The 22,132-nt window shown below is 34.1% G+C and overlaps 1 protein-coding gene and 1 long non-coding RNA gene across 16 annotated transcripts in view; one reads left to right on the top strand and one right to left on the bottom strand.

Annotated features, from left to right (window-relative positions):
* LOC18095142 (MADS-box transcription factor 23) overlaps positions 1–9,939 on the top strand; it is a 97,205-nt gene extending 87,266 nt beyond the window's left edge. For 3 of the 4 annotated variants that reach the window (XM_052456262.1, XM_006369631.3, XM_024588216.2), the window contains exons 3-9: positions 7,318–7,396; positions 8,402–8,463; positions 8,731–8,830; positions 8,916–8,957; positions 9,044–9,124; positions 9,430–9,590; positions 9,691–9,939. In XM_052456262.1, coding sequence (XP_052312222.1) covers positions 7,319–7,396; positions 8,402–8,463; positions 8,731–8,830; positions 8,916–8,957; positions 9,044–9,124; positions 9,430–9,590; positions 9,691–9,709 — 543 coding nt within the window. In that variant the 5' untranslated portion in view covers position 7,318 and the 3' untranslated portion in view covers positions 9,710–9,939. The remainder of the gene's footprint in view (positions 1–7,317; positions 7,397–8,401; positions 8,464–8,730; positions 8,831–8,915; positions 8,958–9,043; positions 9,125–9,429; positions 9,591–9,690) is intronic. The other variant, XM_024588226.2, reaches the window with a different exon arrangement.
* On the bottom strand, positions 8,054–15,912 carry LOC18095145 (uncharacterized). Of its 12 annotated transcripts, none has more exons than XR_008060285.1 (6): positions 15,652–15,912; positions 14,210–15,516; positions 13,455–14,111; positions 13,060–13,160; positions 12,136–12,231; positions 8,054–11,884 (listed from the first exon to the last, which is right to left on the bottom strand). It is a non-coding gene; the product is annotated as an uncharacterized LOC18095145 (long non-coding RNA). The 12 variants fall into 12 exon arrangements; XR_008060284.1 differs by having other exon boundaries at positions 13,455–14,117; XR_008060289.1 differs by having other exon boundaries at positions 13,828–13,868; positions 13,995–15,516.
* Between the last annotated feature and the right edge of the window lie 6,220 nt (positions 15,913–22,132).

Genomic DNA, 22,132 nt, shown 5'->3' on the forward strand with positions numbered 1-22,132 from the left:
GAGATAAAATTCAATGTTTTATATGAGCTTAATATTTATTTTTGTATTGTATAATCAACTATCAAATATTGTTTTGCAATTCAAGACACTATATCATTTTTTTAATTAATAAAAATCTTCAAATTTATCTCATATCCGATGAAAAAAAGTTTTTTCCTTATCCGAAACATGATCAATATAAGAAAGGAATGAAGAAAGTATTACCTGTTACTTTATCATTTTTAGTGCATGTTTGATGTTGTGTATTTTCTGTTTTTTAAGTAATTTTCGCTTGAAAAAAAATTAAATTAATGTTTTTTAGAATTTTTTTGATGGTTTTAATGAGTTGATTTAAAAAATTAAAAAAATCTAGAAAAAAATTATTTTAATACATTTTCAATTAAGAAATACTTTTAAGAAATATCATACATTGCATTACCAAACACGCAATTAATAATAAAGTAAAGGTTTTATGGTGGCAACAGTGGTAGAGGTGAATGGTAACATGAGTGGAGTGTGAAACAATCCAAATAAATAAAGAGAAATGAAAAAATAAGAGATGAGAAGGCTAGAGTTTTATTGATATTGTATGATGTGATCACAATAATATAAGGAAATAGGTTTAACCTAAATACAAAGAGATTATATATAGGCTAAACTGAAAAGAAAATAAAAAATATTATTTTACCCTTAATAAATAAAACAAAATAACCCTATATTTCTTAACATCTCCCCTTAAACTCACGATACGACAGCTATAAGTATCGAGAGTTTGCCAACAAGAAAAAAAAATAGAAAACAGAATTCGACTTGGTAAGGAAATCTGTAATCTGTAAAGAAGAAGAAATAAAAGGCAAAGTAATGGTGTCATGCTTGATATAATGATGAGTAAGATGAAAATTGATCTCAATGTATTTCGTTCGTTCGTGAAAAACTGAGTTGTGAGCAATTTGAATAGAACTTTAGTTGTCACAAAACAATACATAGGAGTGAGATGAGAAAATGAAACTCTCATATCTGCAAGTAACCAACATAACCAAATAATCTATTTAGTAATAGATGTCATAACACAATATTCTATTTCGGTTGAAAATTGAAAAACAATAAATTATTTATTGATCTTCCAAGAAATAAGATAATCACCTAAAAAATACAGAAGCTAGTAACAAACTTGTGATCTGTGGGATCATTGTTATGATCAACATCAGAATATGCACGCAGCTCCAAGGAAGAGGTGGATGGAAGTAAAATACTATGAAAGACTATACCCCGAAGATATCGCAAAATACGAAAAACAACTGCCCAATTAACAGTGGTAGAAGAAGCAACAAATTGACTAACAATATGAACAATATATGCAATATCTGGACGAGTAATAGTGAGATATATCAAATTCTCAACAATAATATGGTATAAAGTAGGATCTGACAAAGGTAAATCATCAGAAAAAGAATATTTTGTGTTAACCTCAATGAGAGTATCTACAATCTTATTATCAGTAAATCTAGCTCGCTCAAGAACATCTGCAACATATTTCAACTTGTATCAGTGCACTTAACAAAAATAACAGAATCATGATTACTAGAAACAAATACAAAAGAAGAGATCACAACAAAAAATTTCTCAAACCAAGCACAAGGTGCTTGTTTGAGACTATATAACGTTTTCTTAAGTTTGTAAGCATACCCTGTCATGTGAAACACAGGAGAGGGTGCCATATAAACTTCTTCTTGAAAATCTCTATTAAAGAAGGTATTTTAAACATTAAGTTGAGAGATATGCCACTGACAAACCGAAGCTACTATAATAAAAGTACAAAATATAGTTATTTTTTCAACTGGAGCAAATGTCTCATCATAATCAATATCATACTATTCAGAGTATCCTTTTGCAACCAACCTAGCTTTGTATAGCTTAGTAGACCCATTACAATTAGTCTTGATATTATACACCCAACGATAACCAAAAACACTCTTACCAGAAGGTAGAGAAACCAAATCTCAAGTATTTGTCTTATGCAAAGCAGAAAGTTTCTCATCCATAGCTTGCTGCCAAAGAGGATCAAGAATTCCTCTTTATAGGAAAAATGCTTAAATAGACAATAAATAGAAGCTAAAAAAAACTTAAAAGATGAAGAATAATAAAAATAGGCAAAATTTAGTAACTTTGTGGACTTAGGAATGCGTATGGATTGACGTAGAGGTGGATTCATAATCTTAAACAGAGCTTGAGAGACTATAGAAGAAAATGGAGCTTTAGATATACCAGAGATTAAATTATCAATACCTGTAGAATAATCAGTACGAATTGTTCGAACAAGAGAAGAGGTATTTGAAGTACTGGGAACTTGAGATGATAAACTATCAGAATCTTCAAAAAAAAATATTTATATGAATAAGATCAGATCTAGTCAAGCTATAAGTAGTGGATAGAATAGAAAAGAAAGGTATATGCTCGAGAAAGACAACATGATGAGACACATAAAGTTTCTGAGTCATTGGATCAAAACAACGATATCCTTTTTTACCTTTATCATAATCCAAAAGGACAAAAATAACAAATTGAGAGAACAACTTACTGCATTCTACATGAGGATAAAGAACAAAACAGGTACGACAAAAAACTCTAAAGAATGAATAATCAGGGGCATACTCATACAAGTTTTCAAAATGAGAAAAATATAAAATATAAAAAGATAGAATTGTATTAATCAAACCTACAATAGTAAGAACAACTTCTCCCCAAAAAACACCAGGAACAGAAGCAGACAACAAGAGAGAACGAGCAGTTTCAATAATGTGCCTATGTTTTCTTTCAGCAACTTCATTTTGCTCAAGAGTATCTGTACACGAAGTTTGGTGAATGGTTTCATCTAAGGAAAGAAACTCACAAAATTTATTAGAGTTATATTTATCACCCAAATCACTCCTAAAACATTTGATAACAGTGGAATTTTGAGTTTTGACAGGAGCTCGAAAGGTTGTATATATCTCAAAGAATTCAGAATATTGTTTCATTAAATAAGCCCAATAATAACGAGTATGATCATCATCAATAAAAGAAATATAATATCGAGACCCTCTTTTGTGGAAATAGGAGAAGTCCATATACATCAGAATGAATCAAATCAAATGCAAAAGAAGAAACAAAAATACTTCGATTAAAAGTTAAAGCAGAAAATTTTGCTAGTTTACATCCATTACAATCATAAATATCAAAAGTTTGTGAATTTCCTAAAGCTCTTATGGATACCATAAATCTCAAACAAGAAGATAAAACATGATCTAAACGAGAATATCATAAATAAAAACTAGAAGAAGGATTCAAATGAAAAGAAGACAAATTAAAACTAATAGCAGCAGCAATAGCTGACGTTATAGTCCATTCTTCCTACGGCCTATTCCAATTAGCTTCTAAGACTGCAGATCTTGCACACAACAAAAATAAAAGGAAAAGATGACTAAATAATCGCTAGAATCACATAACTGACCAACATAAGCAAGATTTAATATGAGTTTTGGAATAAGAAAAACATTAAGGTGAGACAAGTGAGGCGTGACAACAGAGCCAACACTTGTTAAGGGCATAAGAGTGTCATCAGTAGTCATGACAGGAATAGAAGGTGAAAAGGACACAGAAGCGAAAGATGAAGAATCTGAAGGCATATGATGTGAAGCACTAGAATTCAAGACTCGTTCAGAATGTGACATACCTAAAGAACTATGAGGCAACTGACCTAGAGGAAAAAAAAAAAAGAGTGGACATAACTTGTGGTTGTAAAGAGAGAAACTTCTGAAATTGCTCAGTCAGAGTACTAAGATCGGTGAAAGAACCTAATGAAACTATTATTGTAGTATTGTGGTATGGTGGTTTATTGCCCTGAAATGGTCTATGAGCATTAGATTGTGACTAGCTGTCAAGCTTTCAAGCTTGATTTTGTTATCTCAACTTAGGACACTAAACCTTTCAATGACCTTTATGCTTACAAAAATTGCACTCATCAAAAGCAACCCTTGTGTAAGACTTATTCTAATTATTAGAGAATGACTTAGAAGGTACTGCTAGCATAGAAAGATTAGAAGTATAAAGAATTCTCTTTTCAGAATAAGATTGAAGACGTATTTCTTCAGCCAATAACTCACTGACAACTAAGTCAACAAAAGGTAGTGGAGAACGATGCAAAGTTGAACGTCTAAGTCCTTCAAAATCAATGCAAAGTGTCGTTAAAAACTATATCAATTGTTGCTCCTCTCTACGAGTAATATAGGTACCATATGCCTTTAATTATGTTGATTCTACAAGAGCTAATTGATCCTAAAGATATGTCATAGCATAATAAAACTCCTGAATACTCATATTTTTTTGGTGAAGAGCTCGTATATCATTCTCTAATTGATACTGTTTTTCAAAATTTGATTGCGTAAATAACCTTTGCAAATGATCTCAAACCTCTTTTGATGTCTTATACTTTATCAACTGTGTATCTATAAAATGCTCAACATAATTGTTAATCCAAGTAATAATCTTTGCATTGTTTGCTTCTCATGTATATATCAAAGCAGTATAACTCTTATCGATATTCCTAGGTATCATAGAAGTTCCACTAATATATTCCCACATCTTTTTACCCTTAAGAAAATTTCTTATTACATAACTCCAATATGAATAATTATTTCCATCCAACCTCACACTCACAGACTGAAGTGAATCATCTTTTTTAGTAGCCATAATCAACAAACAAAGAAAACCAGAACATAAAAAAAAAAAATATATCATATTACAGAATCTGAACAAATATCTTCTTGAAGTTATACGATCACTCCAAAAAAAAAAATCAGGGCTCCACCTTGAACCCTGGTAGGGGCGTGTTGGCCCCCTACAAAACCCCTAACCTCATTTCATGAAATAATGTTTTAATACCATGTGAAACAATCCAAAGAAATAAAGAGAAATACAAAAATAAGAGGAGAATGTTAGGGTTTCATTGATATTGCATGATGTGATCACAATAATACAAGGGAATAGGTTTAACTTAAATATAAAGATATTATATATAGACTAAACTGAAAAGAACATAAAAATATTATTCTACAGTTAATAAATAAAACAAAATAACTATATATTTCTTGATATGGAGTTGGGTGATAAAGGTGACATCGTGATGATGGTGATAATAAAATGATGATGGTTGACATGTTGAATGATATTTTAAGTTAATTATTGTTTCAAAAATATTTCATTATTTTAAAAAAATCTAATGAATGTAACATGTTTATATTTTGATAACATATTTTGTATTGATTGTCCTGTAAAAATATTTTACACGGAACAAATACAAAATAATTAGAAAAATATTTTCCGTGAAATATTTTAAGTACATAAAACGTCGCCTTAAGATGTAAAGGCATCTCATGCATTGTTTCACTTCCATCGATCTATTTCATTGGTCGAATTTTTCTACTTTTAGCACATAAAAATATCCTTTCTGTTCTCATTATCTTTTATCTACGGCACCGTTTATTACATTTGTATGACATCATGGACGGCCCGCTTTAATATCACCTCTGACCTTTTCCCTCGTTTCGTACATTGATCTTTTCCCGTTTTGTTTTTTGTCTATCAAAATATAGCAGCTCGTGTTAGTACAATGGTTTTGATTTCTTGCTTTTAATCTTACAAAGTGATGGTAACTACTAGTTATTTATTAATTAGTCCACGGTGGTGCATAGTTGCCAAAGGTGGTGGTGGCACCGATGGTTGATGTTAGTCAGCAGAAATATTAATAAAGGGCACGGGCCATGGGCCAATGAATCTTAGCAGTAGTGACAATAGACAAGCCGACAATACGGTAATCGCACTGGTCACCAAAGTGATGGTGGTGATAGCAGCAAGCACTCACCGCTGGCTGCGGTAGCGAACACTTGACCATGGTAACTTTGGGTTGCTAGCAGCACTGTTGGCTTGGATTGCTAGCGGCACTTTTGGTGTGGTTATTAGCTCACTATTGATAATCCATGGATGACAATGAGCTAGGTGGCCGCGGTGAAAATAGTGATAGGAGGTCGCAGTTTAGCTGGTGCAACCAGCCAATCATGGCAATGGCATGGTGGCCGTTAGGAAACGTTGGTGGCAGTGGCAGCCAGTCACCAGTTGATAATGTTGAGAAAATCAGGTGCCATTGTTAAAATTACGCTTTTTCTAAAATTATGGTGAACAGTTGGAAATTTTAGACTATATTTATTAACAGAGAAATATTTTTCATTTCCATTGATTTTCAGTTTTCTGTTTTTTTAATGAAAAATCAAAAAACAGTGTTAAATTTATTTCATTCAAATTAAAAAACATTATGAAAAAGTTATATAATTAACTTAAAAAAGAAAGATATATATTTATGTTAAATATATAATAAGAATCAAGTCTATTACACTAACTAAATATGAAAGTACAAAAAAAACCAATTTTAATCTTTTACACTAAAAGTTGTTTGTATATAAAAGATAAATATATATATATATATATATATATATATATATATATATTGTTTATGTTTTTTATTTATAAAAATAGTGCAAAACTATGAAGAACCTCTAGATTTATACTAAGAATTAAATTCATTACACTAACTAAATATGAAAAAAAATATTGCATTTAAATAGAAAACTACAGTTATCTTCTTTTTTCTACTAGTCTTTTTTAAAAAAACTATAGTTTTACCTGTTTACGAGAAACCCTTAGTTTCTTAAAAATAAAAACCGAAAAAAAATACAACGTTAATTGTGGCTTGGAAACAATTCAAACCGAAAAAGCTATTTATTTGATATTAGTAATTTTATTTAAAAATATATCAAAATAATATTATTTTATTTTTTAAAATTCATTTTTTAAATTAAAATAATCTTAAAATACAAAAATTAATCTTATATTTTTATGAAAACACTTTTCTTCTACCTCAAAAACAAATAATCAAGGGCAATTCTCTTTGCTTGTAACCGCGACCAGTGTCAAAGCAAAGGATCAGAAAAAAGGATTAGATAGAGGACAAGGAGGCGAACAAGGCGCACCTGCAGTTTCATTGTCTCGCTTGCGGTAAACTGTAGCCATTCAAACACGACCAGAGTTAAGGAGACAGTATTTCCACTTCACATGCGAATCAGAAAAAGGCATTGATAGAGGAGAGGCATCAGTTAGCTATAGATGTGGTTGAATTTTCTTTCAATTGAGAGCATTTGTCCTGCTTTTGCTTTTAAATTACACCTGACTAGTATCATTACTTACTTCGAAGTTGCATCGCCATAAAGAAGAAACCCTGATTTCTCTGAACTCCCTGCCCTGATTCAGTATGAAGTCCATCATTGAACGCTACAGCAAACAAAAAGAGGAGTGCCAGCCACTGTTAAATCCTGCTTCAGAAGTGAAGGTATGCACTCAACAAACACTTATATTTGCTTTGCGAGATTTACAGCATGCATTGAGGCATATCCACTCAAGTGATTGCATTTTTACTCGAGGGGAGTTGTCAATGGCTCTAGGGCCACTCTGAAAAAGCATCTAGATTTATAAGCAGCTTCATGGTTTTTCATCGCTCCCACGTTTGAACCTGCCTTTGACTAAAAAAAAGAACGCTAAAAACTTGGCATCAACGGACAACAAAGCAGCTGGTTCCACAAATATAGCATTGTCTGCCAGATGTTACAGATTTGGATCAATGCACACATCATTCACAAACATTGAATAGATTAAAATAATTGTGTTTCAAGGAGATAGCTCTATGGATAAACATCAAGCGACATCATTATGGTTCCAAGTCATTTATAATAAAGAAGCATGCAAGAGCTGCGACTCTAAACTATCATTCATATCATGCATGATGATCACCAACCAATTGTCACTGGGTTCTCGTCAAAAACTTCCAGCCCTATACAGTAGCCCAGTTCATTGTCAGATTCAGCCTTCTCTCTGTCAATCCACTCGTCTTCGCCTAAGACTGACAACTAAGTGTTTTTCCTGACCAACAAGTTTCCCAACACTCTTCCCTTTTATAAGACAAGTAGAACACAAAGTAGAAATGATACAATACAAGAACCAATCTCAACATTTCATTAACTCAAAAGGATATACACAAGTCTGTCTGTGCATGCGCTATGCACAATGATTTTCTATTATGCCAAGCCATGTTCAATTTAATTTTATCCTGCAACCAAACACAATAGTAACGTCGCCATACAGGAACATTTACAATATTCATAAACAAAATTCCTCTGTGCAAAACTGAATACACGACCATCTCATTAAGTGTTCTCTGTAGACTGTAGCATGAACATGCAGATTTATAAGGCAATCACTTCTTCAAGCAGCTCTCATCAATTCTATTCTACTCCAAATTATTGCTTGTTATGTGATGTGCTTCATTTTCTGCTCCTAGTTGTGGAAAAGGGAGGCAGCAAGCTTGGGGAAGGAACTGCAGTGCTTGAAAGAATATCATCGGTAAAGTTAATTATCACTGAATATTCTCAATAGAGGATCTCAACAACACGTCACCGTTGGCCTTAAAATAATGGTGTAGGCTGTGTGGTTAAAAAAATTTACGGCCATGTTATGTTTCACATCATCGATCGTGGTTGTAGCCACATATGCCACGAGAAAAACTAATAGATTTATGCATCCATGGACAAGTTTTCTTTCTAACACTATATTCATGGACAAGTATAAAACTCCGGCACCATACCTAACATTTGCCTTGAGATGTTGCAGGCAATTGATGGGAGAAGAACTGTCTGGTTTGAGCATCAAAGATCTAGAAAATCTAGAAAACCAGCTGGAGAAGAGTATGAAAGGTGTTCGAATTAAAAAGGTAAACCTATACTGATCTCAAGATCACTTTTTGTACATGTATGCAGCATGCAGTTGATGCTAATGCAGCCTTTTTTTGCACACAGGAACAAATTTTAACTGATGAAATTAAAGAGATGAGCCAAAAGGTTTTCTGGACTATTGCCTTCAATATTTCCCAAATTGATTGTGGAGACATTCTCATGCTCACTGGCTTTGATTGGCTTCATTGCAGGGTAATCTAATTTATCAAGAAAACCTAGAACTGCATAAGAAGGTTGACCTCATCGGTCAAGAAAATGCAGAATTGCGTAAGGTACTAGTCTTGGCAACACATGTATCACTAAGAAATTTTATCCATCTCCCATTCAACTCTGAACTTCACTTTTTACCACGAAATAAGGAACCTACAAAGAATTTATACACACATTCTTCATAGAATGCACTCCCTCCTACAATCAGGTAGCTCTTACACAACAAATCTAGAATTCAAGTCTAGTGTATGGGAACCATACCTATATAGCAGTGAGCTAAAAGGCCTGTGGAACCTGAACTTGAGATTTTAGAAAGTGAACATTCATCAACATGCTAAAAGCCTAAATTAGAAGTTTCTTATCCCAGGTTTATGGAGAACGGAATGTGGATGAAGCAAACAGAGCTTCCCGGCCACCCTACACGGTAGAAAATGGATATGACTTGCATGCCCCAATCCGTCTCCAATTGAGCCAGCCCCAGCCTCAGCCTCACAACAGTGAAGCACCAGCAAGCTCAATGAAACTGGGGTAAGTTCTCTTCACAATATGAGAAATTGTATACTAATCTTTATCAGAGCAATTGACTTAACAAAAAATCTGATGACATTCTTTTCAAAATTTGCAAAAGGTTGCAACTCCAATATTAAAGCAGTTGACAACTGTGGATGTTTATCACTTATCAGTCATCATCCACCACACAGATCCAAGCTTAACAATGAGATCTCAAGCATCATGTGAAAGATGCTCGGCAGCAGGACCATCCTATTTGGTATGATATGTTTAATACTAAGTTTAGAGGTTGGTGTAAATAATTGCCAGACCAGCTATCCATATCAAATATGCAATAATGAAAAGCTCAATGTGAGCCAGGTGTTAATAGATGTCTAAAAAATTTAAATGTGCTCAATGGAAATGAACTGCTAAATGAAATGTGGTATCTATATATGCTTTTCTTAGAGAGAGAGATTCGTAAAAATCTAAGTGAAAGACTTGTGCGTTTGTTGATCATTATTTGATTGGAAGTTCTGATCTCTATGCTCTTTTCTGTAATAGTATACATTCTTCAATTCTTTAAATGGAAATTCATGAAAGAAGACAATGAATAAGAGTTTACAAAATAATAACAATTGACCTAATCGTACAAGATACCAATTTCCAATGGGATAAAGTATAGTTACCAAATCAGAAAGCTTGATTTATAGTTAACAATACATAATCCTTGTAGTAAAACTGATGGGGACAACATACCCGAGACATGGTTCACATGATCTATGATAATGGAGGATAGTCCAACCCTTATGTTATTTGATTTTATTTAGGTTTATTTATTTATTTAATTATTGTTAGGTAGCATTTATATCCTATCTTTCTTTAGCTTTATCTTCTTAGCTTCTTCTTTTCTCTCTTCTTTAACTTTAAATCTATTTTGTCCCACATCAACTTTGGTATCAGAGTACAGACTTTTAATTGTATTTACAGATAATCAATCTCTTAGAGCTTGTGAAAATCCTTAAAATTCAACATAGTTCCTAAACCCTAGAAACTGTGTAGAATCATTATCAACGATTGAAAAAAAAATTAATCTTTCTATTTACAACCCGGATTTGGAAAAAAAAATAATCTTTTTGTTTTATAACCCAGTTCTGAAAAAAAAAAAAAAAAAAAACCCCTCGTGTAGCCACGTCAGCAGCACACGTTCACGCCAGCAGCACACGGCCACGTCAGCAGCAAACGGCCACGTCAGCGTCGCACTGCCACGTCAGCGTCGTATTGCCACATCAACAGCATCACCATGTCAACCGCACACTGCCACATCAGTTGCGCATTGCCACGTCATCACCACATCAGTAGCGCATTGCCACCCAATGCCATGTCAGCACTCTTCACCATGTCAGCAGCAGTAGCTTCCAGCATCTTCCCAACAGTAAATCACTTTACCTTTTGATATATCGAATTTTATTGTGGCATTACACTTATTATTCAAATTATCATTGATTACTTATGTGCCTAAAAAATAATACCTTCCTTGCATTACACCCTAATTTATTTGCTCACTTTATAAATTGCCATTCAAATTTTGTCATTGGTCTTTTTTATTATCATTGATAGCTCAATCCTTGTGTTATTGGATTTTATTTGGGTTTATTTATTGGGCTTAATTTCATTATTGTTTTATTTAGGTTTATTTATTAGGCTTGGTCTAGTTATTGTATTATTTGTTCTAGTTAAGGTTTTAGTATTTATATTCTATTTTTCTAAATGTCAAACAAGTTGTTGATGAATTGAATAAAAATTGCATAGTTCGAGATTTTTCCCCGTTCTTCTCTTCTTCTGCTTTTTCTTCTCTTTCCTTGGTTTTTTCTTCGTAGCTGCTTCTTTTCTCTCTTCTTTAGTTTTAAATCTCTTTTGTCCCATATCAAAAACACAACAAAACCTAATGATAAAAGAAATAAAACCTAGGCAATAAGGGAAAAGGTGCTTAACAATGCCACAAATTTATATTCTCTATCATGGATTTTGTCAGCTATGAATAAATACTTAATTGAACATCATGTCACAGTTTGTGCAGTAATATTGTAAAAGAAAGAAAAACTCACTATCTTGAGAATATAAGTTATAAATCTGAAACCGTCTGAAGAATGCTTTGTAGAATTGATGTTCGTACCTTATTTCCCTTTTCCAGGTCTAGCATAGAACTCGGCAGACAAGCTCTAAGCAGACAGGACTCCTCGGTAAATGCAGTGGACAAAATCCAATATCTGAAGTTCAACACCAGTCAGGATCCTTTAAAGTACAAGGAAGAGAATATAAAAGCATTTTGCCTGTGAACGCTTAAAGGAATTCAGTAAATAAAGGGCAGTGCATCTACCATGTCGTTCAAAGATTTTTCAGCCTGTCGTTGAGCTGCTATTATACAAAGCAATAAAAGTCTTTTCTTTTTTAGTTAAACTTGGGTTGCCTAAAATAACAAATAGATAATCCTCATCTACAGCAGCTTCTAAGAGTGTAATTTGCCATTTGTAGGCAGACCTTTCCAAGTCTCCGGTAATTCTTAACACAGATTAAAAATTACCTCTCAGAAATGGTCCATCAATATATTATGGGAAGCCAGCAATAGATTCTCCACTTCAGAAGTGACATTCCAATTTATTAAGCGTGTTCCATCAAACTTCAAAACACGAGAAAACAAGCGGTGAGAATTAATAGTGACAGAAGCAAGTAATGAAAACCATAGCAACACAACGGTAAAGGACATTCAGATGTACATTAGTAGAAAAATTAGAGCACTAGCAAGTACAACCACTGTTGGCATGCTTGCAAAGCATCACATACACATGCTGATGCATCTGTCAATATACATGCTTCGACAAACCTATGCTTTACTCACATTTTTCTACATGCATTAAACAAAGGACATGGGAAGGGATAGTGAGGGAGAATTTTCATGGAACTGGTATCGTTTTGATATAGATTTTCAGATTAAAACTAAAAACACTGATAAAAAGTAAAACTTACACTTATCTGTGTTTCCAACATCAACTGAGCTACCTTTTCAATAACCAATATATTTGTACTTCCATTCATAATAAAAAGATGAACTGAAAAGATTAAAATGATTATTCTTTTAAAGTACATGTGTGTGTGACCACAGTCTCTCTTTGAGCCTCTGTTCTGTTAAAGGTTTTATGATTTTAACCTGGTCTTAACTAGTGACTATATAAACCTACTACCTCGTATAATGATGCAACTATGAAAAAAAGGGAGATTTACTTCTAGGGAATTTTTAATTTCTGCAACTTAAAGATTCCTCAGTGAGGCCCCTGGCAACACATGATGGAGAGGAATTTCTTTTAGTCTGTTAAGTTTGGTCAAAAGTGATTTTGGGCCTAAATTAACTTCTATTTAGGTAATCATGTCATAAGTTTGTGTATTTCAACAACATCAGCAAAATCTAAACCTTTTATGGACTAAAGTGGTTTTAATCTAGAGAAATTACCCGTTCACATATTCCATAAAGTTATTTTATCCAATATCTGAATCAGCACCTCTGCAACCCATGCCCATTTGTAGGCAATTTCCCTTGAGTAAGATGGCTCTCTGCAGTTAGGACCACTAGACTAACATAAGCAAATGTTAACAATGCATGTGCCTACTATCAGACAACTAATTCATGAAAAACTTAAAGACTATGACTGATTAGGAAGTAATGTGTCATAAAGCCAGTGGCAGAAAGGTTCTTAAATCCATCTGTTAAACTGAGTAGATGGATGAGCAACTCATCAAACCATGTATTCTTACATTAACTTATAAAGAAGTACATTGTTTTAGACACACATGAGTTTGATATTTAATTTAGAGACACATGAGTTGGAAATTTAATATTTACTATACTTTTCTGAAGATTATGTAGAGGTTTGCCAGAAAGTAGTTGCACATAGCAAAATCAATCACCACGTCTCCTGAATAAAAGCATATCTTGTTAACCAATAATGGGAAGCTAGTAGCATGCCCTGAACTAGTTTCTAGAAACATAAATGGACATCACCATAAGCAAGAAAATAAAACTGAGACCAGCGAAAATAGAAATCATGAAATAGAGGTACCAAATTCTAACTTTGAAGTGATATTGGCCTCTACATAAGGTATAAAACATCTACTAAATGGGTGGTTTGATAACTCAGGAACAAATTTGTCCTTAAGCATTGAAAGAAAAAGCAATTGTTAGGTTGAGCAGAAAAAATAAAGAAAAGAAAGAAAACTCTACCTTTACTACAACATGAAGGGGGAAATGACACAGTAAGCCTACTGCAAATTGAGTTTTAGATATAAAATCAGAAGCAAGAAATCAAATTCCATTGTGTTGGAATGGAGCAAGTGGTGATACAAATGAATTGTCCCCAATAAAAATTTATCTTTCAATTGAGAAATCACCCATTAAAATGAATCCTGAAATCTCCTTTCTGTACTTTCTGGATACTAAAAGATCCATTAAAAGGATAGAGAAAGTAACACGAACTTGGACATGGCAGCACCCAGAATCATCTATACCTACAACTTCAAACACCATCTACAGTTATTCAGCATACTGATGACCAAACCTAATTAAAGAATCTGTGTATTCAATCAGCAAAAAGCTTTGCATTCACCTCGTAATGTTTGCGTGTTTGTTCTACAGAGCCACCTAGAAACACATAATTAATGTTAATTTTGACTAGCATTTCCTTTTGCCCTTTACATTGGATGTCATGTTCATTGAAGATAAACTTTAATCTTCACTAGAAGTATAGTGTGCAATATCTCTTCCAATACATTATTTGCAAGAGAATCCGGGCTCAATATAAGGGACCAAGGGCACAGGTTAACAGTCACTGTCAAGGCAGTTTCACATTAATAAACAGTTTCTGTAACTTCATGACAATAACACAGTACACAACATAATTGTCCAGTGTGCAATCTCAAGCAAACTAGTAATAAGTAATAACCACCAATTAAAGAAGGCAGAAAAAAAAATACAACAGATCTCTCTTTTTTTTAGCCTAATCAAAAAATAGAAAAACATCCACGATGCAGTTTCTTATAGCACACGATTCATTCATTAGGCAATTAGTCATCGCAAGAATTAAAAAATAAAAAAAGAAGAAAGCAAATCCCTGCTCAAACTCCCCATTACACAACAAATCAAAGCATGAAGTAGAAGGGCCAAATCCCCCTCGTTTTCTGCCATATTCATTTTCTTCTATTAATTTCTCGACCACGTATTGAATCTCAAACTAAATCAACCAAGCTTTAATACCAATAGTTGCGATTGCATCCAAGCCGATTGGTTATCCCCACTACCACTTGTTCATGTAGTCAGGATTGCATGAAAACCAGTTACCGGGCATGACAATTTAATGGAAAATTCAAAATAGAGAAACTCAATCCCAAATTTTTTAAGCGGTTTCGCAAATCCCGTAAGCAAGAAAAAAAGATAAAAAGAAAAGAAACTCTTAACTATTAGGGATAAATACAGCACGACCATTGAGTATGATTTTCAAACTCAATCCCAAAACTCAATTACACCCACTCACATAACCTAAGGAAACCCCTCTCGCACCATTGTGTTAATTATTAAGTTAAATTCTTACATTTATAGAGTTCCCGAAACCACTACGTTGTAACAATTCTTTTCTACAACAAAGGAAAAGGAACCCTAGACCACGTCACACAAAGAAAAAACAGCCATCCAAGAAAACCTAGAAAACCAAAAACCATATAGAATCGCTAGATAGACTATAAATTTGATGCAGGAAATCAACGAACACGTCAATATAAAGTCAGGCAACAATATCCCATCACACACGCAAAATAAAAGAAGAGGAAGAAGAAGAAGTTACAGTAACAAAATATTACTGAAATGTGTATGTGCATAGTTCTAGTAGGATTGCTCATTTACCGACAAAAATCAAATCCGCTGCAAAAAATTGAAAGTAACTAACCAGCCAGCAAATGCTAAAAAAAAAAAAAAAAAAAAAAAAAAAAAAAAAAAAAAAAAACTGAAAATAACATGAGAGTGAAGGCTCTTTAATAGCTAAGGAAGTTCACGTACTTAATCAGTAGGGGAGAGAAAACGAAGAAGATGGAGAGTAACAGAGAAGAGGGAGGGATCTGATTATTATTCCCTGGAAGTAAAATGGAAGAATGGCGTAACTGTTTATGTTGTTGGAGATGGATATAAAAAGCTACAGTTTGTGTACGTGGACGGGAGAGAGAAGAAAATATCTCAGCCAACTTCCATGTTTTGAGAGGTTTTTTTAATAAAAAAGTACATTTGGGATTGAGAGTGCACTTGGACTGGTTTCTGCCTCTCTTGTTTTCTTTTTTCTTTTCTTTTCTTTTTTTTTTTTTTAATATGAGTGATTATTGGATAACAAATCTAAGAACTAACCAAAAGCAAAAATTGATTGATTTGTCTTTTAATGGGCCGAGTATATGAGATGATTGAGCCCACCTATTTGACAGTTCGGCGTTAAGCTTGACACAAGCTTTGAGCCACTCGCGGCCCACCAGGAGTTAATAAACTCACAAGGTTTTTAAAAAACAAATCCTCCTGAAGTGATGAAAATCTGTTTTCTGAATTGTTGAATGACGATAATCTCAAAGGGTTGGTGTTATGGTTTCTAAGATTTATTTATTTTTATTTTGTGCCCACGTCAAGAAAGCTTATTCGATTTATTTAAATATAACAGATTGACATGAAAAATATGTCATTAAAATCGTATAAGAAAATCGATATTCATTTATACTTGTAGAGGTGATCATTTTTTGTTCGATTTAGTTTTTATCAAAAAAAATAACCAAATTAAATTTAAAAAACAAACTGAAACCGGTTCAAACCGACCAGTTCGGTTCGGTTCAGTTTTTTATGACAAAAACCTGTTCAAACCGGTTTGGCTTGGTTTTTCGGTTTGGCTCAGTTTGGGTTCGGTTCGGTTTTTTCAGTTTTATGCTTATAAAATCAAAACCAAACCGAACCAGTCGGTTTTTTCCAAAATTTTAATCGGTTTTTTTTCACAGTTCAATTTTTTTAGTTATTTTTTTTCTAGTTTTTTCGATTTAATCAGTTTTTTAGTTTTTTGGCTCACCCCCTAGACACTTGTTCTAAGTTAAAGATACTTTTGTTAAAATAATTAAGATGAAACACAAAAAGGAGGCTAGAATTCTGAATGATCTGTATATTATGAGTGCTTAGTCTTAACCTAAATACAAATAAAATATATATAGGTTAAACTGAAAGTACTATTCTACCCTTACTAAATAAGACTACATAAATATTATTTAACATCTCTCCTCAAACTCACGATGCGGTAACTACAAGCATCGAGAGTTTGCCAACCAGAAAATGAAACCGAGAGATGGAATGCGCCTTGGTAAAGAAATCTGCAATCTGCAAGAAAGAAGGAACAAAAGGTAAAGCAATGGTGCCATGCTTGAGATGATGACGAGTAAGATGACAATCGATCTCAATGTGTTTAGTTCGCTCATGAAAAACCGAGTTGTGAGTAATCTGAATAGAACTCCCATATTAGCAAGTAACCAACTTAACCAAACAATCTCTTTGGTAGTAGATGTCATGGCACGATATTCTGCTTCGGTGGATGATTGAGAAACAATAGATTGTTTCTTGCTCTTCCAAGAAATAAGAGAATCACCTAAAAAGATACAGAACCCGGTAACAGACTTGCGATCTGTGGGATCACTACCATGATCAACATCACAATATGCACGCAACTCCAAGGAAGAGGTGGATGAAAGTAAAAGACTCTGAAAAACTGTACCCCGAAGATATCGCAAAATACGAAGAACAGCTGCCCGGTGAACAGTAGTAGGAGAAGCAACAAAATGACTAACAAAATGAACAGCATATGCAATATCTGGACGAGTAATGGTAAGATATACCAAACTCCCAACAATAGTGCGGTATAAAGTAGGATTTATCAAAGCTAAACCATCAGAAGAAGAGTACCTCGCGTTAACTTCAATAGGAGTATCTACAGTCTTGTTATTAGTAAGTCTAGCCCGCTCAAGAATATTTGTAACATATTTCGACTGAGAAAAAAGGTAACCTCTAGGTGAGTATGCTACCTCAATACCCAGGAAATATTGAAGATAACCCAAATCCTTCATTTCAAATCGTCTAGCCAACTCTGTCTTCAAGACTGAAATACCATCAATGTCATCACTAGTAATAATCATGTCATCAACATATAAAGACATAATGATATGACCTGCATCAGTGCACTTAATAAAAAGAGCAGAATCATGACTGCTAGAAACAAAGCCAAGAGACGAGATCATAATAGAGAATTTCTTAAACCAAGCACGGGGTGCTTGTTTGAGACCATATAATGATTTCTTAAGCTTACAAACATATCCAGAGTCATGTGAAATACCAGGAGGGAGAGCTATATAAATTTCTTCTTGAAGATCTCCATTCAAGAAGGCATTTTTAACATCAAGTTGAGAAATATGCCACTGACGAATCGAAGCTACGGCAATAAGAGTACGAATAGTAGTCATTTTTACAACCAGGGCAAATGTCTCCTCATAGTCCATACCATACTGTTGAGAGTATCCTTTTGCAACCAGCCTAGCTTTGTATCGCTCAATAGACTCATCAGAATTAGTCTTGATCTTATACACCCAACGACAACCAACAACACTCTTACCAGGAGGTAGAGGAACCAAATCCCAAGTATTTGTCTTATGCAAAGTAGAAAGTTCCTCATCCATAGTTTGCTGCCAAAGCGGATCAAGAATTGCCCCTTTATAGAAAGAGGGCTCAAAGAGACAATGAATAGAAGCTAAAAAGAAAGTAAATGATGAAGAATAACAAGAATAAGCTAAATCTAGTAGTTTTGTGGACTTACGAATGTGGATGGACTGACGTGGATGTGGATCCACAATCTCAGATGAAGCTTGAGGGGCTGTAGATGAGAATGGAGCTTCAGGTGTGCCAGAGAGTAAAGTACCAGTACCTGCAGAGTTATGAGTACAAATTGATCGAACATGGGAAGAGGTATCATTACCAGAATCCTCAGAAAAGGGATCTATATGAATAAGATCAGTTTTAGTTAGGCTATGAGTATAGGATGGAATAGAAAATAAAGGTATATGTTCAAGGAAGACAACATGACGAGACACATAAAGTTTCTGAGTTATTGGATCAAAACAACGATACCCCTTTTTACCTTCACCATAACCCAGAAAGACACAAATAGCGGATCGAGAGGATAGCTTACTATGTTCTATATGAGGACGAAGAACGAAAAAAGTACAACCAAAGACTCTAAATGATGAATAATCAGGGACATATCCATATAACTTTTCAAAAAGAGATAGACCCGAACTATAAGAAGATGGAATCGTATTAATCAAACTTACAGCAGTAAGAACAGCTTCTCCCCAAAACTCACTAGGAACAAAAGTAGACAACAAGAGAGAACGAGCAGTTTCGACAATGTGCCTATGTTTTCTTTCAGCAACACCATTTTGCTCAGGGGTATCTATATATGAAGTTTGGTGGATGGTTCCATCTAAGGCAAGCAATTGGCAAAATTTATTAGAGGTGTATTCCCCACCCAAATTGCACCTAAAGCATTTGATCACAGCAGAATGTTGAGTTTTGATAAGAGCTCGAAAAGCTGCATATATCTCAAAGAATTCAGAACGATGTTTCATTAAATAAACCCAACAATAACGAGTATGATCATCAATAAAAGAGACATAATATCGAGACCCTTTTTTGTGGCAACAGCAGAAGGTCCTCATACATTAGAATGAATCAAATCAAATAGTGAAGAAGAAACATAAATACTTCGATTAAAAGGTAAAGCAGAAAATTTTGCCAATTTACATCCACTATAATCAGAAATGTCACAAGTTTTCAAATTTCCTAAAGCTCCTGTGGATGCAAAAAATCTCAAACGAGAAGATGAAACATGACCTAGACGATAATGCCATAAATAAAAACTAAAAGATGAAAGACTCAAACGAAAGGAAGACAAATCAACAGTAGTAATAGCAACGGCAGCAACAACAACTGGCACTTTTAACTTATCCAAAATATATAGTCCATTCTCCCTACGGTCTGTCCCAATCAACTTCTGAGACTGCAGATCCTGTACACAGCAAAAAGAACTAGAAAACATAACTAAATAATCACCAGAATCACATATTTGACCAACAGACGCAAGATTCAATTTGAGTTTTAGAATAAGATAAACATTAGGGAGAGACAAGTGAGGTGTGACAACGGAACCAACACCTGCTAAGGGCATAGGAGTGCCATCAGCAGTCATAACAGGAATGGAGGACAAAGGGGACACAGAGGTAAAAGATGAAGAATCTGGAGACATATGATAGGAAGCACCAGAATCCAAAACCCATTCAGAGTGTGACATACTTGAGGAACTATGAGGCAACTGACCTATGAAAGAAGAAGCGGACATTGCTTGTAGCTGCAAGGAGAGAAAATTTTGAAATTGCTCAGCCAAAGTATTAGGATCGATAATAGAGCCAGGGGAAGCTACTGCTGCAGTATTGTGGTGTAGTGGTTTATAACCCTGAGGTGGTCTATGAGCATTATATTGTGAGTGGCTGCCAGACTTCTAAGCTTGATTCTGATGTCTCAACTTAGGACACTGAGCCTTTCAATGACCTTTCTGCTTACAGAAACTACACTCATCGAAGCCAACCCTTGTGTAGGACTTGTTCTGATGATTAGAGAATGGCTTAGAAGGTACTGCTAGTACCAGAGGATTTGAAGCAGAAAGGATTCCCTTTTCAGAATAAGATTAAAGACATATTTCTTCAGCCAATAACTCACTGACAACAGAGTCAACAGAAGGCAGTGGAGAACGGTGTAGAATTGAACCTCTAAGTCCTTCGAAATCACTGCGAAGTGCTGTTAAAAACTGTACCAATCGTTGTTGCTCTCTACGCTCAATATAGGCACCACATGCCTTTAATTCTGTCGATTCTGTAAGAGCCAATTGATCCCAAAGATCTGTCATAGCAGAATAAAACTCTTGAATACTCATATTCTTCTGATGAAGAGCTCGTATGTCATTCTCTAATTGATACTGTTTTGCAAAATTTGATTGTGTGAATAACCTTTGCAGATGATCCCAAACCTCTTTTGTTGTCTCATACTTCGCCAACTACGTACCTATCGAATGCTCAATAGAATTGTTGATCCAAGTAATCATCTTTGCATTAATTGCTTCCCATGTATCTATCAAAACAACATCCCCCTCCTCAATATTCTTAGGTATCATATAAGTTCCACTAATATACCCTCACATCTTCTTACCCTTAAGGAAATTTCTCATTACATAACTCCAATACGAATAGTTCTTCCCATCCAACCTCACACTCACAGACTGAAGCGAATCATCTCTTTCAATAGCCATAATCAACAGTCACAGAGAACCAGAATGCAAAAGCAGCGGAAAACAAAATATCAAATTGCAGAAACTAAACAGAGATTGTAGAAACTAAACAAATATCTTCTTGATGAAATACCGAAATAATTGCAGAAACTGAATGCAAATACCAAATTGCAGAAACTAAAAGGAAGACGAAATACCAAAATAATTGCAGAAACTAAATACAAATATCAAATTGCAGAGGCTGAAGGAAAGATGAAATACCAAATTTTACAGAAGCGGGAGACAAAATCTCACTCCAAAAAATTTTGAATGAGAAATTTTGAAGCGGAAGATGAAATATCAAACTGTAGCCATAATCAACAGTCAAGTTGGATCTGCGAAGTTGTGTTCGGGATTAAACCTCGTTCTATAAAACCAGCTCTGATACCATGTTAAAATAATTAAGATGAAACACAAAAAGGAGGCTAGAATTCTGAATGATCTGTATATTATGAGTGCTTAGTCTTAACCTAAATACAAATAAAGTATATATAGGTTAAACTGAAAGTACTATTCTACCCTTACTAAATAAGACTACATAAATATTATTTAACAACTTTTACTATCAAATAAAAAAAAAACTTGAAAGCTGGCAAGTTATTTATTAAAAATATATCCATTAAAGATGATTGGATGGGATTGGCGAGAGGGGGGAGGAAGAAATGGAACGAATTATTTTGCCTTTTTTCTTTTATGTATAATTTTATAACTTGAAATGACAAACAATTAATCTAATGACTTGCCATTATTTTTCGCTAATCAATTTCTAGTAACATGGCTATTATCCACGTATCTATCACACTCGTTCCCTTCCATTTAAGATCAATAGTCAATTGTTTAACATTTCCTTTCTTGATCTATAACAATATAAGAGTTAGGGCTTGGATTTAATATCTAATAAATCCAAATTTAATTGGTCTAAAAAATCCCTTAAACACCTAAAAATTCATGATTTTGGGCAACATATCCAGACCTAGTTTTCATGGACTCAAACTAGGGGGAGACTCCAGCTTTTATGGGTTTAACCTTAAGAAAGAGTCCAATGTCATGGATTTAGATATGTTTGGATATGCTAGTGCAGCTGAGGCTGAAATAAAA

Source organism: Populus trichocarpa, chromosome 1, assembly GCF_000002775.5.
Source record: "Populus trichocarpa isolate Nisqually-1 chromosome 1, P.trichocarpa_v4.1, whole genome shotgun sequence".
NCBI lineage: Eukaryota > Viridiplantae > Streptophyta > Magnoliopsida > Malpighiales > Salicaceae > Populus > Populus trichocarpa.